Source organism: Salvia hispanica, chromosome 3 (genome assembly GCF_029641045.1).
Source record: "Salvia hispanica isolate PSC_SH4W2 chromosome 3, Shi_PSC_v1, whole genome shotgun sequence".
NCBI classification, from domain to species: domain Eukaryota; kingdom Viridiplantae; phylum Streptophyta; class Magnoliopsida; order Lamiales; family Lamiaceae; genus Salvia; species Salvia hispanica.
This window is the reverse complement of record NC_142694.1, coordinates 53,229,222-53,251,397: the sequence shown is the minus strand read 5'-3', so window position 1 is coordinate 53,251,397 and position 22,176 is coordinate 53,229,222. Positions and strand designations below refer to the sequence as shown.

At 33.9% G+C, this 22,176-nt stretch overlaps 2 protein-coding genes and 1 pseudogene across 3 annotated transcripts; all 3 read left to right on the top strand.

The window, feature by feature from the left end:
* Positions 1 to 6,353: 6,353 nt before the first annotated feature.
* LOC125209694 (PLAT domain-containing protein 2-like) lies at positions 6,354 to 7,136 on the top strand (annotated as a pseudogene). Its single transcript, XR_016136303.1, has 2 exons — positions 6,354 to 6,471; positions 6,566 to 7,136. The product of XR_016136303.1 is annotated as a PLAT domain-containing protein 2-like (transcript).
* A 6,730-nt stretch (positions 7,137 to 13,866) lies between these two features.
* Positions 13,867 to 18,841, top strand: LOC125210367 (uncharacterized). The gene is made up of 2 exons (XM_048109924.1): positions 13,867 to 14,129; positions 18,706 to 18,841. The coding sequence occupies exons 1-2, from the start codon at positions 13,867 to 13,869 to the stop codon at positions 18,839 to 18,841; spliced, it is 399 nt and encodes a 132-aa protein (XP_047965881.1).
* A 1,064-nt stretch (positions 18,842 to 19,905) lies between these two features.
* LOC125210366 (uncharacterized) lies at positions 19,906 to 21,492 on the top strand. The gene is made up of 2 exons (XM_048109923.2): positions 19,906 to 20,717; positions 20,944 to 21,492. The coding sequence occupies exons 1-2, from the start codon at positions 19,908 to 19,910 to the stop codon at positions 21,490 to 21,492; spliced, it is 1,359 nt and encodes a 452-aa protein (XP_047965880.1). The 5' UTR covers positions 19,906 to 19,907.
* The last annotated feature ends 684 nt before the right edge of the window (positions 21,493 to 22,176 follow it).

Genomic DNA, 22,176 nt, shown 5'->3' with positions numbered 1-22,176 from the left:
CCTTCCAACTTCCCTTAAATGTCCGATGTGGGATAGGTTTGTACTAACAAACCTCCCCCTCAAACTGAGACCACATTGAAACACATAATGGGCCCGACTCAGACTTGTCAGGATCGTCGGCCCCACTCGAACATGGGTCTCGCAAATCGGACCAGACCAGACGCCAACCTGGCTCTGATACCACTTGTCACGATTGTTGGCGTCGGCAAACATTAGTTTGATATTGTCCGCTTTGGGTCAAGCCCGCACGGATTTGTTTTTGGGTCACTCTCAAAAGGCCTCAAACTAATTGGGGTTGGACAGGAGTTATACACACCTTCCAACTTCCCTCAAATGTTCAATGTGGGATAGGTTTGTACTAACACCGTCCATCGCATCATCCTCGTGATGCCCTAAGAAATTGCATGTATACATATTATATATATATATATATATATATATATATATATGCCACTCAATAAAATTTAGCAAATTAAAATGCAAAAATAGACGAGGAGTCTCTTCAATCAGGGGCAAACCACAATAATGGCCATGGCCATGAGGAGTTTGAGTTCAGTTAAGTTTTTGTACATCAGCTTATACACACAATCGAATTTGTTCTCGGGGCTGTTTCAAATACAACTTCTTATCTTCGTTTTTGGGCACTCAGGTATGTATATGAGTTTGCAACCTTGAATTAATAGTGGGATGAGTAATTTCAGTTTGTGCCAGAAGCTAAGAAATTCTTTGTAACTTCACTTTCATTATCAGTTTTAGAAGATTTATATTACTGTAAAGCTTAGATATTGAACAAATGCTAGGAAAAAAGCATCTTCATCCCTCTGTTTCTTAATAACTAAACTTTGCAGATAACAATTGTACTAATATTGTATTGATTCACTTGGATTTTACATGATTTTAGAGGATAGTTTTAGTTGGTTTTGATCATATATTGTGTACTTTGAGACATGGTTATAGCTACTTCTCTATTATGTTGGTATTTTGACCATTTTGTGAAGAATGTGTAGAAAAATGTACAAAATATGGGGATGTGCAGCTGCTCAATGTTCGAGACAGATTTTCTAGGGATTTTGAAGTCCGATTCGCATGTAATGCATACCATTCTCTTCATCTTCGAAAGAGCTTCGCGTGGATATCTTAAACGTCTCAATCGAAGTTCGATAGAAGAAGTTATGGCCATTTTACCAAGACTGCGCAGAGCAGTGACATAGCTAGCGACCCGCCAGGTTCGTTGCAAACGAACCTGGCGACCGTCAGAAAAGGACGAGAAAAATGCCGTAAGTAGCTGGCGACTCGCCAGCTTCGACGCACACCCAACCTGGTGACCCGCCAGCTTCGTCCGATAGTTTATTTCGGGCCCAAAGTCAACCTTAGGTATATATATATGCCTAGGAAACGCCTCCAAACGTAACTTACACACCTCCCACCCAAAAAATACCACTTTTTCACCTAGAAAGAAGAGAAGAACGAGCCGAGGACGAGCATTCATCGCAAGATTGAAGACAAGGCCTCCAATCCTCCTAATCCGATTCTAGGAGTTCATCTTTTAGTTTTATTCTTGTTCAAACAATGTTTTTAAATATTTCTTTGAATATTTCTTTGACTTTTGTGTTGAACATGAGTAGCTAAATCCTTCGTAGAGTTCTACGGGGGAGATACAATGATTCTTATGTTTAATTGATTTCCTTTTTCTATGCCTTGGCTCATGTAGTTATTTTGACTTCTCTTGTGCTTATACATTTATTTGATTGATCACCTTATAAATGCATGTGGACTTTACTACAATACTCGGGAGATGAGTAGTTTAATTTGAAAGAAGAGTAGTTGACGTCTTTGCCAATATAATCGACAGATTTGAGCCTTTGAATGAAGCTAAGTATCTTAGGGGCTTTTAGGAGTTGTTACCTTGGTTCTAGGAAGGACACTTCGGTTCTAGGTAGCAATCTACAAATTATATGCTTTGAGAAAAGATATAGTTTTACCTTAGTGATAGCTTAATAACCCTTGAGGCCCTTTGTTGGCATAGTTTGGAAATTAGTTGAGCATATGATAGTTGTTATCCATTCCGTAGGATTCTACCCTTCTCATCCTTGATCTACATCTGTTTTCTCTTATTTGCTTTTAGTTCTCTAGTTGTTTTTAATTGTTTTTACGTTGCTTTTAAGTAGATTTAGAAAACCCAAACTTTCCGATTCATCTAGATAGTAGTTGAGGTTGGTTCGTGGTAATTAGGTTGACACTGATTGTCTCTGTGGATACGATACTCTTTGCTTACTATTTGATACGTTAGCCCCGTACACTTGCGGGTATACTTGTGTTAAAAATAAGTTTAGTCAAGTTTTTGGCGCTGTTGCCGCGGACAATTTTGTGTTACTATAGCCTAATATCATGATAAAAATTAAGATTACTAGTCTAGATTTTACTTGCTTTATTTTTTTCTTTTCTTTTTAGAGTTATTCTTACTTTTGTGTTTTTCTTTTCAGGTTGTATGCTCACTCACTCTAAGGGGCAACCGTTAGAGTTATTCGATCCTGAGATTGAAGCATCCAACCGAAGGAGAAACGCTCAGAGAAGGCTCAACCAAGGGCGATCACTTTTACCTCTTAAGAGAGAACCTTCTACTCCTGTTGCAGTAATAAAGGCGGACAACGAAGAGAACAATGCACCACATCCAGATCCGGTAGTCCAACAACTCCAATTACAACTTGCAGATGTGGTGAAACAGCTAAAACAAAAATAGGGACAACAAGCCATCGTGCCAGTGCAAAACATGTACGCTTACAGAGAGGTAGAGAATCCACCAATTGGCAACGATAGGATCGATGCCAATCATTTTGAGCTCAAGCCAGGATTGCTTAATATGGCTGAGGCTAATGCTTTTGGGGAAGGCCAATGAAGATCCCAACAAGCATCTCACCAATTTTATTCAGATATGTAACACGGTGAAGCTTAATGGGGTGAGAGATGAACAAATCAGATTAAGGCTATTCCCATTTTCCTTGAGAGATGATGCTAGAGACTGGTACGATAACATGGGACCAGGATCTGTTAGAACGTGGGATGCCATGGTAGATTTATTTTTGGAGAAGTACTTCCCACCCAACGAAGTTCTAAAGAGGCAAGTAGAGATAATTCAGTTCCAGATGAAGCCTCATGAGACAATCCGAGAAGCCATGAGCTAGATTTAAGACACTGTTGAAGAGATGCCCCAAGCATGGCCTAAGTCTGGGGCATCAAGTCATAACATTTTACAGGGGGTGTACTCCAGAAGCAATGCGCGAACTGAATTGGAGCGCGGGCTTCATTTAGGAGAGAATAATGTCATGCAAGTGACTGAGAGAGTAGCTTCCATTGATGAAAGATGAAATAATGAAAGAAACAAGTCACACAGGGTGGCCTCTGTTATAGAAGATGATAGAATAGACAAACTGTCTCAGCAGCTAGATCTTTTGACCACTCAACTGGGGATCATGGAGATGAGACAGTCAGGGCCAAAGATCCAAGGAGGAGTTGAAGGTGTCAATTATGTGCACCAAGGAGGGAATAACATGAACTTCAACAACTATCGCCCCAACCAAGGGGGTGGTAACTATAACCACTATGGTAACAAGGTGCATCCCAATCCGTCCTATGGGAATCCTAACAATGTTTTGCAACCACCACCGGGATTCACAGTAACTAATGGAATGGTCGATGAGCAGAAGAAGCCTACTACAGAAGATATCTTGGCAGCATTCATGATTCAGACTACCAAGTACATGGAGAAAATTGATAAGTGCATGGAGATTATTAATCAAAGGCTGGGAAAAGTTGAGAATGAAATGCAAAGCTTGAATGTACATATGAAGAGCATTGACAATCAGATAAGTCAGATCTCTCAAGCTGTGGGAGTCCAACATCAACCAGGCCAATTACCAGCACAGACCATAAACAATCCCAAAGACTGCAAGGCCATACACTTGAGAGGTGGTAAAAGCTATGAAGGACCTTCCATGCCCGTAGAGGAAAAGAAGAGTACTACAGAGGAAGATATCAGAGCAGAAGAGAATTCCAAGGGAAAAAATAAGGTAGACATTCAGACCAAGAAAGACGCAGTGCCAGAAAAGATGCCCACTCTCTCCATTCCTACGAGAGTTAGAGTGCCCTTGCGGTGAAGACGAATAAGCTGGATGAGCAATTCTCCAAATTTCTCGATATTTTTAGGAAGGTGCACATTAATATACCATTGGTGGAAGCTCTGCAAGAGATGCCTACATATGCAAAGTTCATAAAAGATGTGCTCTCCAAGAAGAAGAAGTGGATTGATTATGAGACGGTGAACATATCTGAAAACTGTAGTGCGATAATTCAAAATAAGCTAACTTCCAAGCTTAAAGATCTTGGGAGTTTCAATATCTCATGCGTCATTGGAAATGACAGACAAACAAAGGCACTGTGTGATCTGGGGGCGAGCATAAATTTGATGCCATTATCGTTTTTCAGAAAGATGAAGATCGACACTCTCAAGCCGACGATAATCAAACTGCAGATGGCAGATAGATCAGTCACCTATCCTAAAGGAATTGTTGATGATGTTCTAGTGAAGGTACACGACTTCATATTTCCCGTCGATTTTGTAGTGATGGATATGGAGGAAGACATGAATGTGCCGCTTATCCTAGAGCGCCCATTCCTAGCAACGGGAAAAGCATTGATAGATATAGCAAAAGGAGAGCTCACTCTTCGTATGGGCAAAAAACGACACATTTTGTCTATCTATAATGCTATGAAGAGTCGTGAAGATGAAGAACTTGCTATGAAGATAGAGTGCAAAGTTGTGCATATTGTAGAGGTCCAAAAGACACAAGCAATTGAGTCCGCATTGGGGATTTATGTTCAAGGTACCCACGCGAAGCTCTTTCAAAGAGGAAGAGAATGGTACTCTCTTCGTTCCATAGTAATAGATGCATTTCATTTTCTGCACTCGTTTTGAAAAAATGATATTAATTAGTTACAGTGGAGAGAGAGTAAAATAAGAGAGAGAATAATGTAGAGAAAGGTCTAATCTACAATATTCTCTCTCTTACTTTACTTTTTCTCCACTTTAACTATTTATAATTATTTTTTCAAAATGAATGCGCAAAAAGAAATGCATCTATTATTGTGTAACGGAGGGAGTATGTAGTAAGCACTGATTGGACTTCAAACTCGCTGGAAAAATGGTCTTGAATAGAGGTTGTTGCACCTTGGCCTTTTTGCACATTTTTTCTATCATTTATCAACAAACACGTCAAAATACCAAAATGTATAACTTATGCAATTTAAGAACATAATTTTCATAATTGGCATTCAAAACGAGGCAAATCTAGGCCTTAAAAACATGCAAAATCCGTGTTTATCAGGGACGTGTGGTGTGTTGGCTTGCCGCTCTTCCTCCCAGTGCGCGCTACCTTCCACGACAGCCCAACCGCAATGCTGTCTCATCCGTGGCTCATCCCGCGACTAAGACAGGGTAGAGCCACGTTACGTTGCTGCTACCGTTATGTCTGGCTGTACGCTTGGTTAAGCCATCACGACGTCTTCCCGTGGCACGCACGTATCATTATGTTTGTGTTAGTGCGTTTTTACACTTCAGTTATTGTCTGCACAATTATTTTGTTTTACTTTTGAGAACCTCATATGTAGAGTACTATATATATTGATTATGATTATTAAACCTGATATTCTTTTAAAAAATATGATGACTTTATCTTTATTGATTATATACAAGCTACTAAGCTAGGTACTACTAGCCAATATAAATGGTTCGTTGAATGGCAAATTCAATTATGGAGTTATAACCAACTAGAAAATATTATATGTACACCAAATCATATGACTAACTCAGTTTTCCTTTCCTAGTTCATTCTGTCGTATTGTATTTTATTTTCCCTATCTTATTTTTCTCTTCCTCCGTTTAAATTTTAACACAATAAACATTTTTTTTTCTTAAATTCCGTGATGAAAGAAAATGTCTCGACTAGGACTGAATGGAGGGAGTAGTATATATTGCCAAATTTGAAATCCATGTTTGAGGGGGAATTATTTGGTATACATTTAACTGTAGTACTAATTTAATTCAATAAGGTGGTGTTCGGTTTCCAAGATAAAATAATACAAAGATACAATCAAGGATTGAGTTGTGAGATTATTTTAGTCATAGGGGGTTAGCTATGACTAATTCCCATGATTATCCATGTAGGATTGAGTTGTGGGGATAAATCTCATTAACCAAACACACTACAAATTTAATCTCGGATACAATCTTGTCAACCGATCACCCCCTAAATATATACTATTGATTTAAGTAATCTTACCTTTTCCTTTCTTTTCGGTTTTCCCATTCCCTTTATATTCAACAGATCACTAAAACATAAACACGCAGCAATGGCGCGCAGCATCCATTTAATCAATCTCCTCGTCTTCCTCTCCATCTTCAGCATATGCAAATCCGTAAGTGTCTCTCTGTATTGAAACAATGTTAATTACTTGTCCAGATTAGATCGATGAATTAGAGAATGGAAAATTGAAATAAAAAAATACGCAGGGTGGACCTGAGTGTGTGTACACGCTGTACGTCAAAACCGGGTCGATCTTTAAAGGCGGCACCGATTCGATCATCAGGCTATCTATGTACAACGGCAATCTAGAGACATGGGGCGGGATCATGGGCCGCGGATACGACTACTTCGAGAGAGGAAACATGGACATCTTCAGCGGCAGAGCCCCGTGCCTGGGCGGACCAGTCTGCGACATGCACCTCGCCTCCGACGGCTCCGGGTCGCATCACGCCTGGTCACCACCTACCCTGCGCGCAACAGACTTTCACCTTCCAGCAGTGGCTCGCCACCGATACGCCGCCGTATGATCTCAATGCGGATAGGAATTACTGCCCATCGTCCTATGGGAAGAGGCGCGCGATCGGCGGCGGCGATGTGCTCTGAGAGACGCGGGGTTTATCTTCCGGGCCCGTGGATTTGCGGGTTTTTAAAATCGGGTTGCTTTTTACTATTTGTTGTACGGAATAAATGTGTGAAATTTGTGTGGTCGTTTCACAAAGTTTTTACTGTGGTTTCTGTTTGAGATCTATCAAACGCAACCTTATGATTTGATTTGAAGTATGATCTTATAGTATGATAAAAGGCTTACAAACTAGAGTTAACTATACCTAATCTTTATTTTATATCGTTTTTAGTATCTATAAATCACATTTTTTTATATTTGTTGCAATTTTTATCTCAAAATGTCTTCTAAAGAAATACTTCTTTCGTCCAATAGAAATAGACTATATTTCCTTTTTCGTCCGTCTCATACAAATAGTCCATATTCATTTATGGTAACTTTTTTCTCTTTCTCTTTTACTTTATCATTTATGAGTGCCACTATCCACTGCATAATTTTAACTAATTTTTCTTTTTTTCTCTTACTTTACTAATTATATATTAAAGCTTGTGTCAAATCCAAAAGGCCTATTTCTATGGGACGGAGGGGGTACATTTTTCAATTTGTGTCATAGAGGATATTTTAGGCATACACAAAACTAGTACCAAAAGTGATATTATAATATATTCTCTCATTCTCCCACTCTTTATACTATTATTATTATGAGTGAACTACAAAAATGGTTCCTGGACTATGGGTTTATCTCGCTCATAGTCCTTGGACTTTAAAAATATCACCAGATATCCCTGGACTAAGAGTTTATTTTCGAAATTGGTCATTTTATCCGAAAATGCCCTTTTGAGCATTTGGGCAATTTCGACTTTTCACATTTTAATTGTTTCAATATGATAAGTATTATTTCAATGATCTAATATAAATCTGATATTATTTCAAAAAATTTCTTCTTCTTCCTCTTCCCTTTGTCATCCTTCACTTTGTTCTTTTATTTCAATATTAGGTTTAATTTTATAATTTTAAATTTGGATTTTTTAATTAAAATTATATTAATTACATTAGTGTTTGATCAAAGATTGTTTTTAATATGTTTAAGATCTAATATCACAAAAGTATATAGATGATCATATATTGACTTATTTTCATCCAAACTGTTTGGTTTATGAAAGAATCCCAATGGTTAAGATCTAATAATACAAAATAGATATATCAATTAGTGAATTAATGTCATTCAAATACTTAATTTAAAAAGGAAATTTTAATGACATTAGTATTTTATTAAACTAACTAGATGCTCAATGTGCTTAAGATTTAACACAGAATTAGATAGACCAAGCAATGAATTATTTTCATCTAACTATTGGGTTTGTAAAAAAAAATCGTAATGACATTAATATTTGTTTCATTAAATTTTTTATATGGTCAAGACTTAATAGTGCAAAATATATAGATCAATTAGTAAATTGTTTATCATCAAAATAAATCTTAATGATATTAAGTGTTTGATTAATTATTTTTTAATGTGATTAAGATGTAATTGTTGTTACTACTACCTAGACGTGGTTAAGTTGAATTGTTTATTGATATGTAATTGTTTTTCGTAGATAACATTTGAACGTGTTAAGTTGAATCGTTTAATTGATCCTAATTTCCAACTTAGTTTTTGAATATTGACTACACTAAATTTAAAAGTAAACTCAAGGGCTCAAATGAATATTATATCCATTTGATTGTGTATATGAATTAAATCATAATCAATATATCTCAATATTTTAAGTAGATTTCAGATTAACTGAACTAAGAATAATCTAAACTAACTTGAATTGTTAAAAAGAATCTAAAATTCAACTTAATTGTTCAATTATATTTTAGTTATATTGAATTTAAATTTAAATTTAATATTTAATTGAGTCCAATATTCAATAAGGATAAAGATAAATTAACAAAAATTGTATATACAAAATGCCCTTAAATTTTAAACCGATTTTTATTTAAACCGATTTTCTTATAAACTACTTATTCCTTTACTTGATTACCCTTTTTGTTATATTTGTTAAATTAAATCACTACCAATTACATGGATTATATATGGAAACATGAAAAATATGGTTGACCAATGGAACAAAATGGTGCCATTTAATTAGAGACTTTTCATAAATTGAAGTATGATAAATTTAGGCCTGCTTATTCGGCCGGTTCCGATTCTACCCGGTCCGGTTGACCGGGTATCCGGTTGCAAAATCTCATGAATCTCGGAACCGGAACCGGATCCGGAACCGTCCGGTTCCGGTTTGGAACCGACCGGGTAAGAACCGGCCGATACCGGTTTCGAACCGGAACCGATTTGTAGTTTTAATTTTAATTTAAGTATACTAATTAACGAAAAGTTGTTTATTATTTACCTAATTTTAATCTGACACCAAACTAGATTTAACTTATATATAACAACAATTACATTATCTCCACTTAGTATCAAGAAATATGGTTCTCACGTTAGCCCACGAGTTGTCTGTGATGTCAAACCAGATCAAATATATATTATTCGGTTCCGGGTAGGAACCGGAACCGGAATTTATGAAAACATTAGAACCGGAACCGGAACCGGTCTCCAGTTCCGGTTCTTCAATTACCCGATCGGTTCCGGTTCCGATTCCGGGTACCCGAAAACCGGAGAACCGGTTAAGCAGGCCTAATAAATTTGCCGGTTTTAGTAGTACTGTTGCAACATATAGTTTTCCTAGTCATTTTATTCCATATACATGTAAATATATCTTATTCAGGGTGCAAGTACTTTTTATTTTTTTAAAATTGTACTTAAATAATTGTAAAATAGATTGAAAATTTAATTATTTTATAATCTTAAATTAATTTCTTATAGAAATTTATGTTTATAACAAAAAAAATATAATTTGATAGGAATATCTATGATTATTTAAAATTTTAAATGATTTAATTTAGAATTCGGAGTTTTATAGTAATAAAATAATTAAATGTGAATGATTATGATTATTTAAAATTTTTAAAAAACATTTAATAATAAGATAACTAGGTGTGAATAACTATGATTATTTCTTTTGATGATAACACTAAAAATTTAAGTATAATGTCGTATTTTTAACTTGGAATTTTAATAATTACTACTATTTAATAATAAAATAATTGGATGTGAAGTAATGTTATTACTTCGTTGGATAATAACACTAAGAAAGTAAGTATATATACGCATGCAGTTATTTTTACGGCTTAGAATCATAAGAGTTATTTAATAGGAGTAGTAATATTATTAGAATCATTTCGAGATAACAAGAAATTAAGTATACTTGCATGTTGTCATTTTCATAACTTGGAATTTTGAAATTATTTAATGATAAAATAATTAGATTTGAATGACTATCATGATTATTTTGTTTGATGATAACACTAAGAAAGTAAGTATATATGCATGTAGTCGTTTTTATAATTTTGAATTCAAAAAATTAACGATGAAGTAATTGAATGTGAATGAATGATTATTTTGTTTGATGATAACACTAAGAAAGTAAGTATATATGCATGTAATCGTCCTAATAACTTGGAATTTTAAAATTATTTAACAGTAATAAATAACTGAATGTGAAAGACTTTGATTATTTCATTGATGCTAACACTAAGAAATTAAGTATTTATATGCATGTAATCATTTTTATAATTTAAAATTTTAAAATTTATTTAATAATAATAGAATTTACTATGATTAAATTGCAAGATGATAACACTAAGAAATTAAGTACATATGGATGTAGTCGTTTTTATAACTTAGAATTTTAAGTACTAAGCATTTAATAATAAAATAATTGGATATGAGATACTCCTATTATTATTGTGTTGGAAGATAACACTAAGAAATTAAGTATATAATCACGTAGTTATTTTTTAGTAACTTTGAAAATTTTAAAAAATTTGATAATAAAATAAATGGATGTGAATGACTATGATTATGTCATTTGATGGTAGCACTAAGAAATTAAGTGTATATACATGTAGTCATTTTTAGAATTTAGAAATTTAAAAATTAATTATTGATAAAATAATTGGATGTGAATATATTATGATTGCGTTGGATGATAACACTAAAAATTAAGTATATATGCATATTCATTTTTATAACATAGAATTATAAAAATTATTTAATAATAAAATAATTTGATGGGAATACTATGATTATTTTGATTGATGATAACACAAAGAAATTAAGTATATATGCATGTAGTCATTTTTATAAAATCATTTTGATAATAAATAATTGGATGTGAATGACTATGATTAAATATTTTTATTATAACACAGAAATTAAGTATATATGCATGTAGTTGTTTTTATAACTTAGAATTAAAAGAATTATTTAATAATAGAATAACTAGATGCGGAATATATTAATATTATTTCGTTGGATTATTAACACTATGATATTAATTATATAATAAGGTAGTCATTTTTATAACTTGAAATTTTAAAAATTATTAATAATAAAATCATTGGATGTGAAGACTAGCTATGATTATTTTTTTGATGGTAACACAAATAAATTTGTGTATATGCATGTAGTTAATTCTATAATTTAAAAATTTAAAAATTATTTAATAATAAAATAATTAGATGTGTACGACTATAATTAAATTGTTGGATTATAATACTTAGATATTAACTATATAGCCATGTATTCGTTTGTAACTTAAAATTTTAAGAATTATTTATTTAATAATAATAAATCAGATACAAAATAAAATTATTTCTTTGGTTGATAACACTAAAAATATAAATTAAAATTTTTGTATAAAATGATGCAGTCGTTTGTTATAAGTAGAAATGCAATTAATGTATCTATGGAATTGATTACTAAACGTTTCCTAAATGTGTAATAAAGATTATGATAAACTTAATTTTCCATAATGAGCATAGAAGGCTAATTATGTAATACCATAAATTGAGTAATAATCATAAATTTATTGTGAAGGTAAAATACCTAAAATATCCAAATTTGTATATACAATTTTTGTTAATTTATCACTACCCATTCAATAAATAGTTCAATTCAAATTAAATATCAGAATCCTTCAGTTGGATCTTTGTTATAAATTGAATATAAATATAACTGAATTATTTAATTAGATATAAAATTCAACTATAATTTAAAATTAAGCTTAATTATTCAGTTGAAACCAATATTCATTTGATTAGTTAAATTGAATCAACTATCAAAAAAATATTCCCAATCATTCGATTGGATCTAAAATCAATTGAATTTTAAATGAATCCATGTTTGATTGGATTGTTAAATCGACTTAAATTGTTCAAATGAATTTAAGATTAACTAAGAGCATAAATACTCATTTGGATCTAAATAAAATTCAATTAAACTGTTCAATTATGATTCAGTTTAATATAAGAAGATTAAGAACAATTGAAATCTCGGATGATTCAATTGAATATAAGTATCAAATTATCAATCAAATTGTTTAATTTTATCATTTTTAAAATATCCCTGATAATAATCAAGATCCTAAATTTAATACCTAAATTAAATTGTAAGACTCGTTTTCTTTTATTTGACAAACAAATACTCGATCCACTAATTATGCTTAAAATCTTAATTATTGCAGAATCATTAGTATGTGGAGTAATTTATTTGAAATTTATTAATATTTATACTTGAATTTTCAATGTGAAATACCCAAAAAATTTAATTATAATACAATTTATGTACATTTATCATTATTGAAAATGATTGAAAGTTTATTTGAGTAGGTTTTTATTAGTATTTTTTTTTTTCATTCAAGCATTTGCACTTTTATTTAATCTCAACATATTATTAAACGAATTAATATAAACTGGACGTAATTAATAAGAACAAAATAGTACTCTCTTCGTTCTATAGTAGGAGTAATAGAATCATTTTGTCATTTTGATACGTTCCATAGTAAATATATAGTCATTTCCCATTTTAGTAAAAGTCAACACATTTTCTCACACTTACTTTACTTTCTCTTACTTTTTTCTGTCTTCATCACTTTACCTTTTTCATTTTCCACTTGATTCTCTTAGTTTTTAACTCACCTAACACAATTTTTCTTAATTTTCGTGATGAAAAGAAACGTCTCCATTACTATGGAACGGAGGGAGTAATATGTAGAAGAATGTAACACGCTTTAATGACTTTTGAAAAAGTGGCAAACTATTTCAAACTCCATATAATGACTCTTCTTATACTTGGCCCACTAGGACAAGTTTTTCACAACGAGTAAAGGCCAAAATTGGTCCTGAATATATGGTCATTTTACGTTTTTGGTCCTAACATTATCTTTTGGATTTTGTGGTCCTGAACATATGGAAATTTGATCATTTTGGTCCTCCGTCAGCATTTCCGTTAAAAACTAACGGTCAACGGGTTTAATCCCAATTTTGACCAAATTAAACTTTTAATTCAGATTTTTTACACTCTAATTAATTCCTTAATTATTTTAATAAATAATATGAAAAAATAAAAAGAAAATAGTTGACTTGCGCCCTCTCCCTCCTCCACTCCCCCGCCAACCTGACCTCCGCCGCCCTCTCCACCACCGCATTCCTTAGAGTCGGCGACAGCCTCACCTACTCCGGCTTCCTCCAGCGCACCACCTCCCTCTCCTCCTCCCTCACTTCACTCATCTCCAAAACCGACGTTGCTTTCGTCCTCTCCCCGTCCTCTACTTCTCTCTCCTCTCCCTCGGCGTCGCAATCTCTCATTCCAACCAACCCGTCCTAAAAAACAACAAAAAACCCCAAATTCCTCCTCCATCTGCAACGATGATGCACATGACCTTCTAATGGGGCTGAAGCGTCACCATCCTCTTCGATTCATGGCAGACCAATTCCTGGTCGGGCTACTTCCTCTCTCTCTTCGCCCTCTTCCTCTTCGGCGCCTTCTACCAGTACATGGAGAAGCGCCGCCTCCGATTGAAGCTCCTCTCCGTCGCCAAACCCCCTCCTTCCTCCGCCGCCGAGGCTCCTCTCCTCAACAAGCTCGGTGGCCGCCGCTGGGGGCCCTGCCAGATCGCCGGAGCGGTTCTCTTTGGAGTCAATTCGGCGATCGGGTACTGCCTGATGCTGGCGGTGATGTCGTTCAATGCGTTGATGAGGCGGTCGCCGGAGTCGGCGTCGATGAGGAATGCGGTGGTGGAGAGGGCGGCGGAGGTCAGGTTGGCAGGGGAGTGGAGGAGGGAGAGGGCGCAGGTCAACTATTTTCTTTTTATTTTTTCATATTATTTATTAAAATAATTATAGAATTAATTAGGGAGTAAAAAATCAGAATTAAAAGTTTAATTTGGTCAAAATCGGAATTAAACCCGTTGACCGTTAATTTTTAAGACCAAAAACGTAAAATGGTCATATGTTAAGGATCAATTTTGATCTTTACTCTTTCACAATTTATAAATTTGAGAATTAGTTTATAATCTTAATATTCCCTACTTTTTGATCTCTCAGGAGGGATGGTGGATTTGTAGACCATCCTAATTCCTACACTTGTATTATTCTAAAGGGATTTAAGTATTTATTTATTTATTTGTATTAAAAATGCAATACAACGGTAAATATAAAGGAAAATAACCATTTCTAGTACCACGTTATCTGAACTTAACACAATTACGTTAGGAGGCAATAAATTACACATTTTAAACTATGAAGACTAAAGAAAATACTTCTCTTACTACATTAGAATTGACCAATATGCCCCTGCTAATCCTGTATATAGAAAAGATGTGATAAAAGATAAAAGTTATTCAGAAACATTTTAATTGCAATCCAGGCCGCAGCCCATCATTACGGGGTCCAGATTCGGCGTAGTATGATCTCGGGTGCTTTCGGCAAATTGATTCAATCAGATACTACGTCGTTTGGAGTTGTCTTTGGATATGAGTCATACGACTTGTGTTATCCATTTCGTTGCAGCAAAAGGCGATTCCGTCGTCTTGGCGGCCCCTACACTCCAGCCCAATATCATGTGAGGGCGTTAAATCAGGGTACACAGGGGAGGTTGTTTAAGGGGGAGGCCTTAATCCATTTGGGGGCCAGAAGCCCATCTCCCAAGGCCTCACACTTGTGCCTGAGAGATGGAAACAACTACACGACAACAGTGGAATTTGAACTCAGACTCATTGTAGCAAGATTTGCCCCTCTGTTGCCAACTGCACTAACAGCAATTGATCTCTTGCTTACACCGCTTCAATTTCCATATCGCCCAAAATTACACTTTTTCAAAATGTTGAAGGTTAATATTTAAAAATTAAAGAATAGAATTAATGAAAGATTAAAATGAAAAATTCTATAGCAAATTATTTATATATAGGTGATATGAGTAGGGGGGATTCGCCCCTTCAAGCTTAATGCTTAATTCGTCCCTGGTCGAACCCCCCACCCCGATTTGCACGAGATCGGGGTTGATCCTTTTTTTGTTTATTTATTTTGAATCTGGTTAATTTAATCTTTGGATTCATAACTAATTAAATTATTTGGGTAATGTAATTTTGGGCCGTGGGCCCAATTGATAAAATTCATATATTGGATAAATAATTGAAGTAGTAACAAGTAGTCTGAAGTTTTGATTTAATAATCGACCTAATTAATCCTTCATATTAATGGAAGTGCAGTTAATTAAGTCCGACAATTAATTAAATTCATAAGTTGAATATCTAATTTTATTTTATTAATTATTTCATTATTTTGGATTTGATTTAATAGTACATTAGTGATTAGTTCATAAATTTATAATTTTATTTCAATTTGTTTCAGATAATTTTGGAATTTAACTTCTAAATGGGCTCCTAACTTAATCTATTTTTCTGTATAATTAGATCAAGGACTCATTTATTCTGAAAATAAGAATATGTTTTTTTTAATTTTAGCACATAAGTACTTGCTTGGCTGTATGTAGGTCTTGATCCAAGAATTCATGTTTCTAATTTTAATGTCGATAAATTTGTTTGTTTTGCCACTCTCTATTCATAAGACATATCAGAAAATATTACACAACTGTTATAAGTTACCTTAGCTAGCCCAATATCGGATCGGATCTCTTACACCATCTTTTCTACTCCATTCCTAACCCACACCATCAACTTAATAAAATAATAATCCCATCATGACTTACATGTTTTAAGATTATTTTATCGGAATGAAGTAGGAAAGTTGGCGTAGGAGATTCCCCCCGGCCCAATATTGACATTATGGCCCCATCATGATGTCTTCTAAGATATTCTTAATGCAATTAAGTGATTAGTGATACACACTTGCTACGTAAAGTAGTTATACAATTTGGCACGTAAAGTAGTTTCATCGTATGACGTTTTTATTATATTTGTACGTAATACAAAAATCGTGCAAAATTAGTAACAAAGCATTTTCGCATATAATTTTATACTACCTTTTTATATTAATTGTTAATATTTTTCATAAACTTCAATTTTTATTTTAATATAATTTTAAACTTGTTAACTAGAACTTAATATACCCAAATAGGAGATATAATCATTTTAGCATATAATCTTGGTTTCATTACTTAATAGTAATATAATTGACTATTAAGTCTGATGATTTTACAATAACTTTTGGTTTCAAATGGTAATTATGGTATAGTATAATAAATAATTTTCAAATAAAAAATTTGACAGCTGAACGTGAGTGAGTCAAAAAACTTATAAATTTATTTTGATTGTAATATACTAATTTGAAACAACCGACCACGTTGCATTTGAAAAGTATGAAACGTGAACTTACCATTATTTAAATATTTTTCCCGAATAAAATTTCACTCTAAGGCAGCCTCGTCATTGACAACGGTTATGATAATGATGTAACGAGAAAATAGGTTAGCAATATATTTGCATAATGAATTCAATATTATATTTGTCTGCAAAAGACTAACTGATTTATATGCAATATGGCATATTGATTTCTGAAAATTGGTCAGTGACAAGTAGATAGAGCCATTTTTCATCTGTTTTTATTTTTTTAATTCTTTTAGTTGCTCTCATCTTTATAGGCAGAAGAACCGCTTTACTAAAATTTGTAATTTCTCTCTTCTGTAAAATTATCTTTGTATGGAGAAGACTAGAATTGTTTATGTAACTATGGCACACTGATTTCGGGAAATCAGTTTTATTATTCGAAAAAATATATGAATTGGTTGTTGATGACTAAAAACTCAACCATTTTTCATCTGTTTTTATTTATTTACGTACATCCATTTAGTTTCTCTCTTTATCAATATAGGCAATAGGCATATACAGCTTTCTCACGATTCTTGTTGTCTCTCTTTATCATTATAGTAGTGGGAGTACTATTTTTTGGTTCTATGTTATTATTCAAATAAATTGAAAATTGCATACTGTATTTTTCATCTACTTTTTTATTTATTTCCTTAGTTGCTCTCTTCTTCCTAATAAGCATGCAGAACCTGGTTTCTTATAATATATAGTTTTCTCCATTTTTTGAAATAGTCTATCTGTGGAAGACTATTATGTCAATGTAACTATGAGATTTTGATAATCCATTTATTATTTAAAAATATTGAAATTGGTTATTATAGCGATAAAGATAAAGCTATTTTTCAACTTTTTTGAAGACATTTCACTATACAGGCCAAAAAGACATTGTTAACCCTCTCAAACAACTTACAAACATCTTCTAATATTAAAAAAAAGACTAAAAGCCAAAAGTGGTCCTTAACATATGACGATTTTACGATTTTGGTCCAAAACATTATCTTTTGAATTATTTGGTCCTCCACAATTGAAAACGGGCCGGATTTAGTCCTTTTTGGACGGCATCGTTAAAAATTGACGGTCAACGCATTTTAAAGCTATTTTGACTGGATTATGAGTTTAATTAGAATATTTAATTTATTTAAAACTAAATTACGCATCAAACCCCATATATTATAAGCATTTCAAATTAGCTGGAAAAAAAAGAAGAAAATATAGTAAGAGGTGAATATGCAGATGGGTCTGTTTTCACTTTTTCACCCTTTTCTTGTTGTTCTTGAGCTGAAACAATCCCTTCAATAATGCATCGAACAATTTGCTTCTGGGATTCCAGCATCATTTCGTTCTACTCCATCTCCATCCTCGCTGCCTCCATCTCTCGCCATCTCCATCCTCACAATCCTTCGCCCAACATTTTTATCGACGCCACGATCTCCTCCACCGCGCTCCTCAACTTAAATTAATTTGTTAATAATGAAAATCCCATTAATTTCATTAATCAAAAAGTAATGAAATAATAATGATTTGATAAATGAACGTTTACGTTGTGTGCAGCTAAATCACTGAAATTTCCGGCAATTGCTAAAACCCAAAAATTCAACTAGAAAGAACACCAATTCAACTGGAAATCGTCACAGCCTTGAACCAGAATCGACCCTAACAATCGAACCAAATCGAAGATAGAACAAAAAAAAATCTAACAAAAATGGGCTGACTTCCTCTTAAATGGAACATAGAAATTCAACGAAAATGGCTCGGATTTACAACAAATTGAACTTGGAGAGGCAATGGTTGCAAAGAAGTTTCCTTCTTAGTTTGCCCATCCAAGCAACGACCACCACCCAGCTGTTTTCATGAGATCGTGCTCGTGAGAGGTGTTTTACTCTAGAATTTCTAAGTAATCGATCGGGATTTGAGCTCTGGAATTGAATCTCTTATATTTGACACCGTCGGCGAATCCTAATTTGGTGTTGTTTTGCAATTTGAACTTCAATTTCATAATATTCTGATCCAGCAAAGACTTCAGTCGAGATCCGTCGCCGGAACCCTCTTGCTTCTGCTCGATTGGCGGTGGTGCGGTGTCGTTCTCCATCGCGTCCATGTTCTCGAATAAGAACTACGACGAGAAGTACCTCCCGCCGCCGGTATGATGCGGGAACGCGGCGGTGCGCCGCCTCTCCGCCACCGCGCAGAGCTTTTTTTAGATAAATGATTAATAATACTTTAGCTTGTAGGAGTAGTTAATAAAACATAGTACTTAGTTACCTAATCCCATCAAAAATAGCTTAAACATGAATTTACCGTCAATTTTTAACGGTGCCATCCAAAAAGGACTAAATTCGGTCCGTTTTCAATTGTGGAGGACCAAATAATTTAAAAGATAATGTTTTGGACCAAAATCATAAAATCGTCATATATTAAGGACCACTTTGAGCCTTTACTCTAAAAAAAAATAATGTCGTCGTTTTAAAGATACTCTTCAATATGTAATACTACTATTAACTAGCTAGCATTCTATACAGTATCAATAAACAACTAAAGTTATGGAGTATCTATATTGACATATTTGAACCTGGGAGACATCTAGATCATCTCTAATTCCCATGGACAATTCAATTTTAATTTCTCTTTTATCATTGTATAAATAACTACTACTCCCTCCGTCCCAGAGTACTTGACTCACTTCTTTTGGACACAGGATTTTAGGAGGGGATGTTTAGTGGTGTAAGTGAAGTTGATAATAAAGTAGATTAGGTGATATGATGTATTTTTATTTTTAAATTTAAAATAAATGGAATTAATTTTTTGTATGCATGTATTTAGCTTACTGATATTTCGAAGCATATTTCTAATTAACTTTACTCATATTAAAAGTATCCATATTTAATGAATGCTAAATGCGACGTCAAGTTCAAATTGAGCATAATTCAAACAATATGTATTGCAAACATTAAAATAATCAATGACTAGGAAAAGATCAAAACTAAATTGAAATTTTGATTCACTTTGATTCACATTTAGCGCTACATTTAGCGCCTGATGAAATTTTCAAGTTAAAAAATGTGGCGCCACTTCTGCCACATATGCTATCTGTTCAAAATTTTCAAATTTTCAGTGAAATCACTATTAGTGGCGCCATAGACTAACATAAATACTCCAGTGTGTCATAAATATTCTTACACCTACTTTACATTCACACAACACAAAAGATCCAGAATGCAGCGATCTGCCACAAGTATATGTACAAAGCTTCAGCAACAAATTGTGCAGTTCATCAATGAGAGATGCATAAACGGCAAGCCACCGCGAGGCACGATGAAGGAAGCTCGGGAGAAGTTTAACGTATCAGCTTCTACATGCACAAGATATTGGTCAGAAGCTACAAAACAAAGAGCAAGAGGAGAAACAATGCAGGTAATCAATCATAGGAAGAACAAACCATGTAGCAGACGTATTCAAGTTGATCTTGTTTTACTTAAAAGTTTGCACTACACTAAAAGAGGAAGTATCAGAATATTGGCTGTTGGATTAGGATGCTCTAAGAGTACAGTAGGAAGATGGGTGCAAGCAGGGCTGATTAGAGCTCATACATCAGCCATTAAGCCTGATCTAACAGCCCCCAACAAATTGTTGAGGATGAGATTCACACTAGAGGCTTTAGAATTGGATAGGATTTTAAGGAAACTCAAGTTCAAAGATATGCACAACACAATCCACATTGATGAAAAATGGTTCTATATCACGAAAGGTACACATAGGTTCTATATGGCACCGGAAGAGGAAGAACCACACAGATCATGCAAAAATAAGCAGTTCATTTCTAAAATCATGTTTATGTGCGCTGTTGCAAGACCATTATTTGGAGGAAACGGAGAGGTTCTGTTTGATGGTAAGATAGGTATTTTTCCATTCATAGAAAGGGTTCCAGCAAAGAGGAATAGCAAAAACAGAAGGGCAGGAACAATAGAAACCAAACCAATCGATAGCATCACAAAGCAAGTGACAAAGGACTGTGTAATAAATAAGGTATGGCCTTCTAAACTAACTTTGATGTTGCTGCAGTTACATGTTACAGTGATAACAAGTGTTTTTAATGCTTCTAAACTAACTTTATTGCATGCATTGAATGAAGAATTTACAATTCAATTTTTGTATGCATGCATTTAATGTATGCATTCTAGTTACACATTCAACTTATGATGAAAATTGAGGGGATGCAATGCAATTAATCAAGAATTGAATGCAAAAACAGATTATTCCAGCCATCATGGCAAAATGGCCGGAGGGAGCAAGTAAGCAAATCAATATCCAACAAGATAATGCAAAGCCACATATTAAGAATGAAGATGTGGATTTTATTGCTGCTGCAAATCAGAACGGGTTCAACATGAAGCTGGTGCAACAACCCCCTAACTCACCAGATACTAATGTGAATGACTTAGGGTGGTTTCGAGCAATACAATCACTTCAGCAACAAACTGCATGCAACACATTGGATGATTTATTGAATGCTGTGGAAAAATCATTTCATGAACTATCTCCTATAAGTCTAGACAATGTTTTCATGTCTCTTCAAGGATGCATGATTGAGATCATGAAGTGTAAGGGGCAGAACAGGTACAAGATTCCCCATATGGGGAAAAATGCTCTAAGGAGATCTGACCAACTGCCTCAGAACTTAGAAGTTCCTACACAGCTAGTTGCAGATTGCATTGCTTATTTGGAAGAACAAGGGCATGGGCATAATGAAGGAATAAGAAGGATTGTGCAAGATTTGGAATTGGAAAATACTCAGCAATGAGCAGTAACTGCAGTAGCAACTATGCATCTTTTGGGAAGGTAAGAAGTACTGCAACTATGCATCTTTTGGGAAGGTAAGAAACTTTTGTGAATCTTATTTTGGAGAGATGTTGTAGCAACATGTACTTTGTAAACATGTTGTAGGAGCATGTCAATATTTTGTTATTGTAGGTGTAACAAATCTTTTGTGCACAAAGCTTTTGATGAAAAATGCTGGTTGTAGTACATCTATAAAAAATTCACACACCAACAATTTACACAACCATCATAATTCACACCAACAATAAAAAGCATCTTAGTCAGACTTTAAGTATGTGTTCATTCTTCAATTGTGAGTACTTCTCATCTTCAACCAATAACACATTTCAAGGCATATAAACAATACACATAGATATAACAAACACAAACAATTCAACAAATTCAGCAAATTTAACAAAAAATTTCAGCAAAATCAGCAAACAAATTCAGCAAATTTAATCAAAAATTTCAGCAAATTTAACAAAAAAAATTCAGCAAGTTCAGATAGAGAGAAACTAAAACAGAGGAAAGATCTCATCAATTTTAACCTTATTTGAAGCCATAAAAATGCACGGGTGCATATATATCACGTTCGCAAGGATCTTCGCCGGCGGCAGCAGCATCATGGTCAGATATTTGTTGGAACACAGCTTTCAGATCTTTTAAT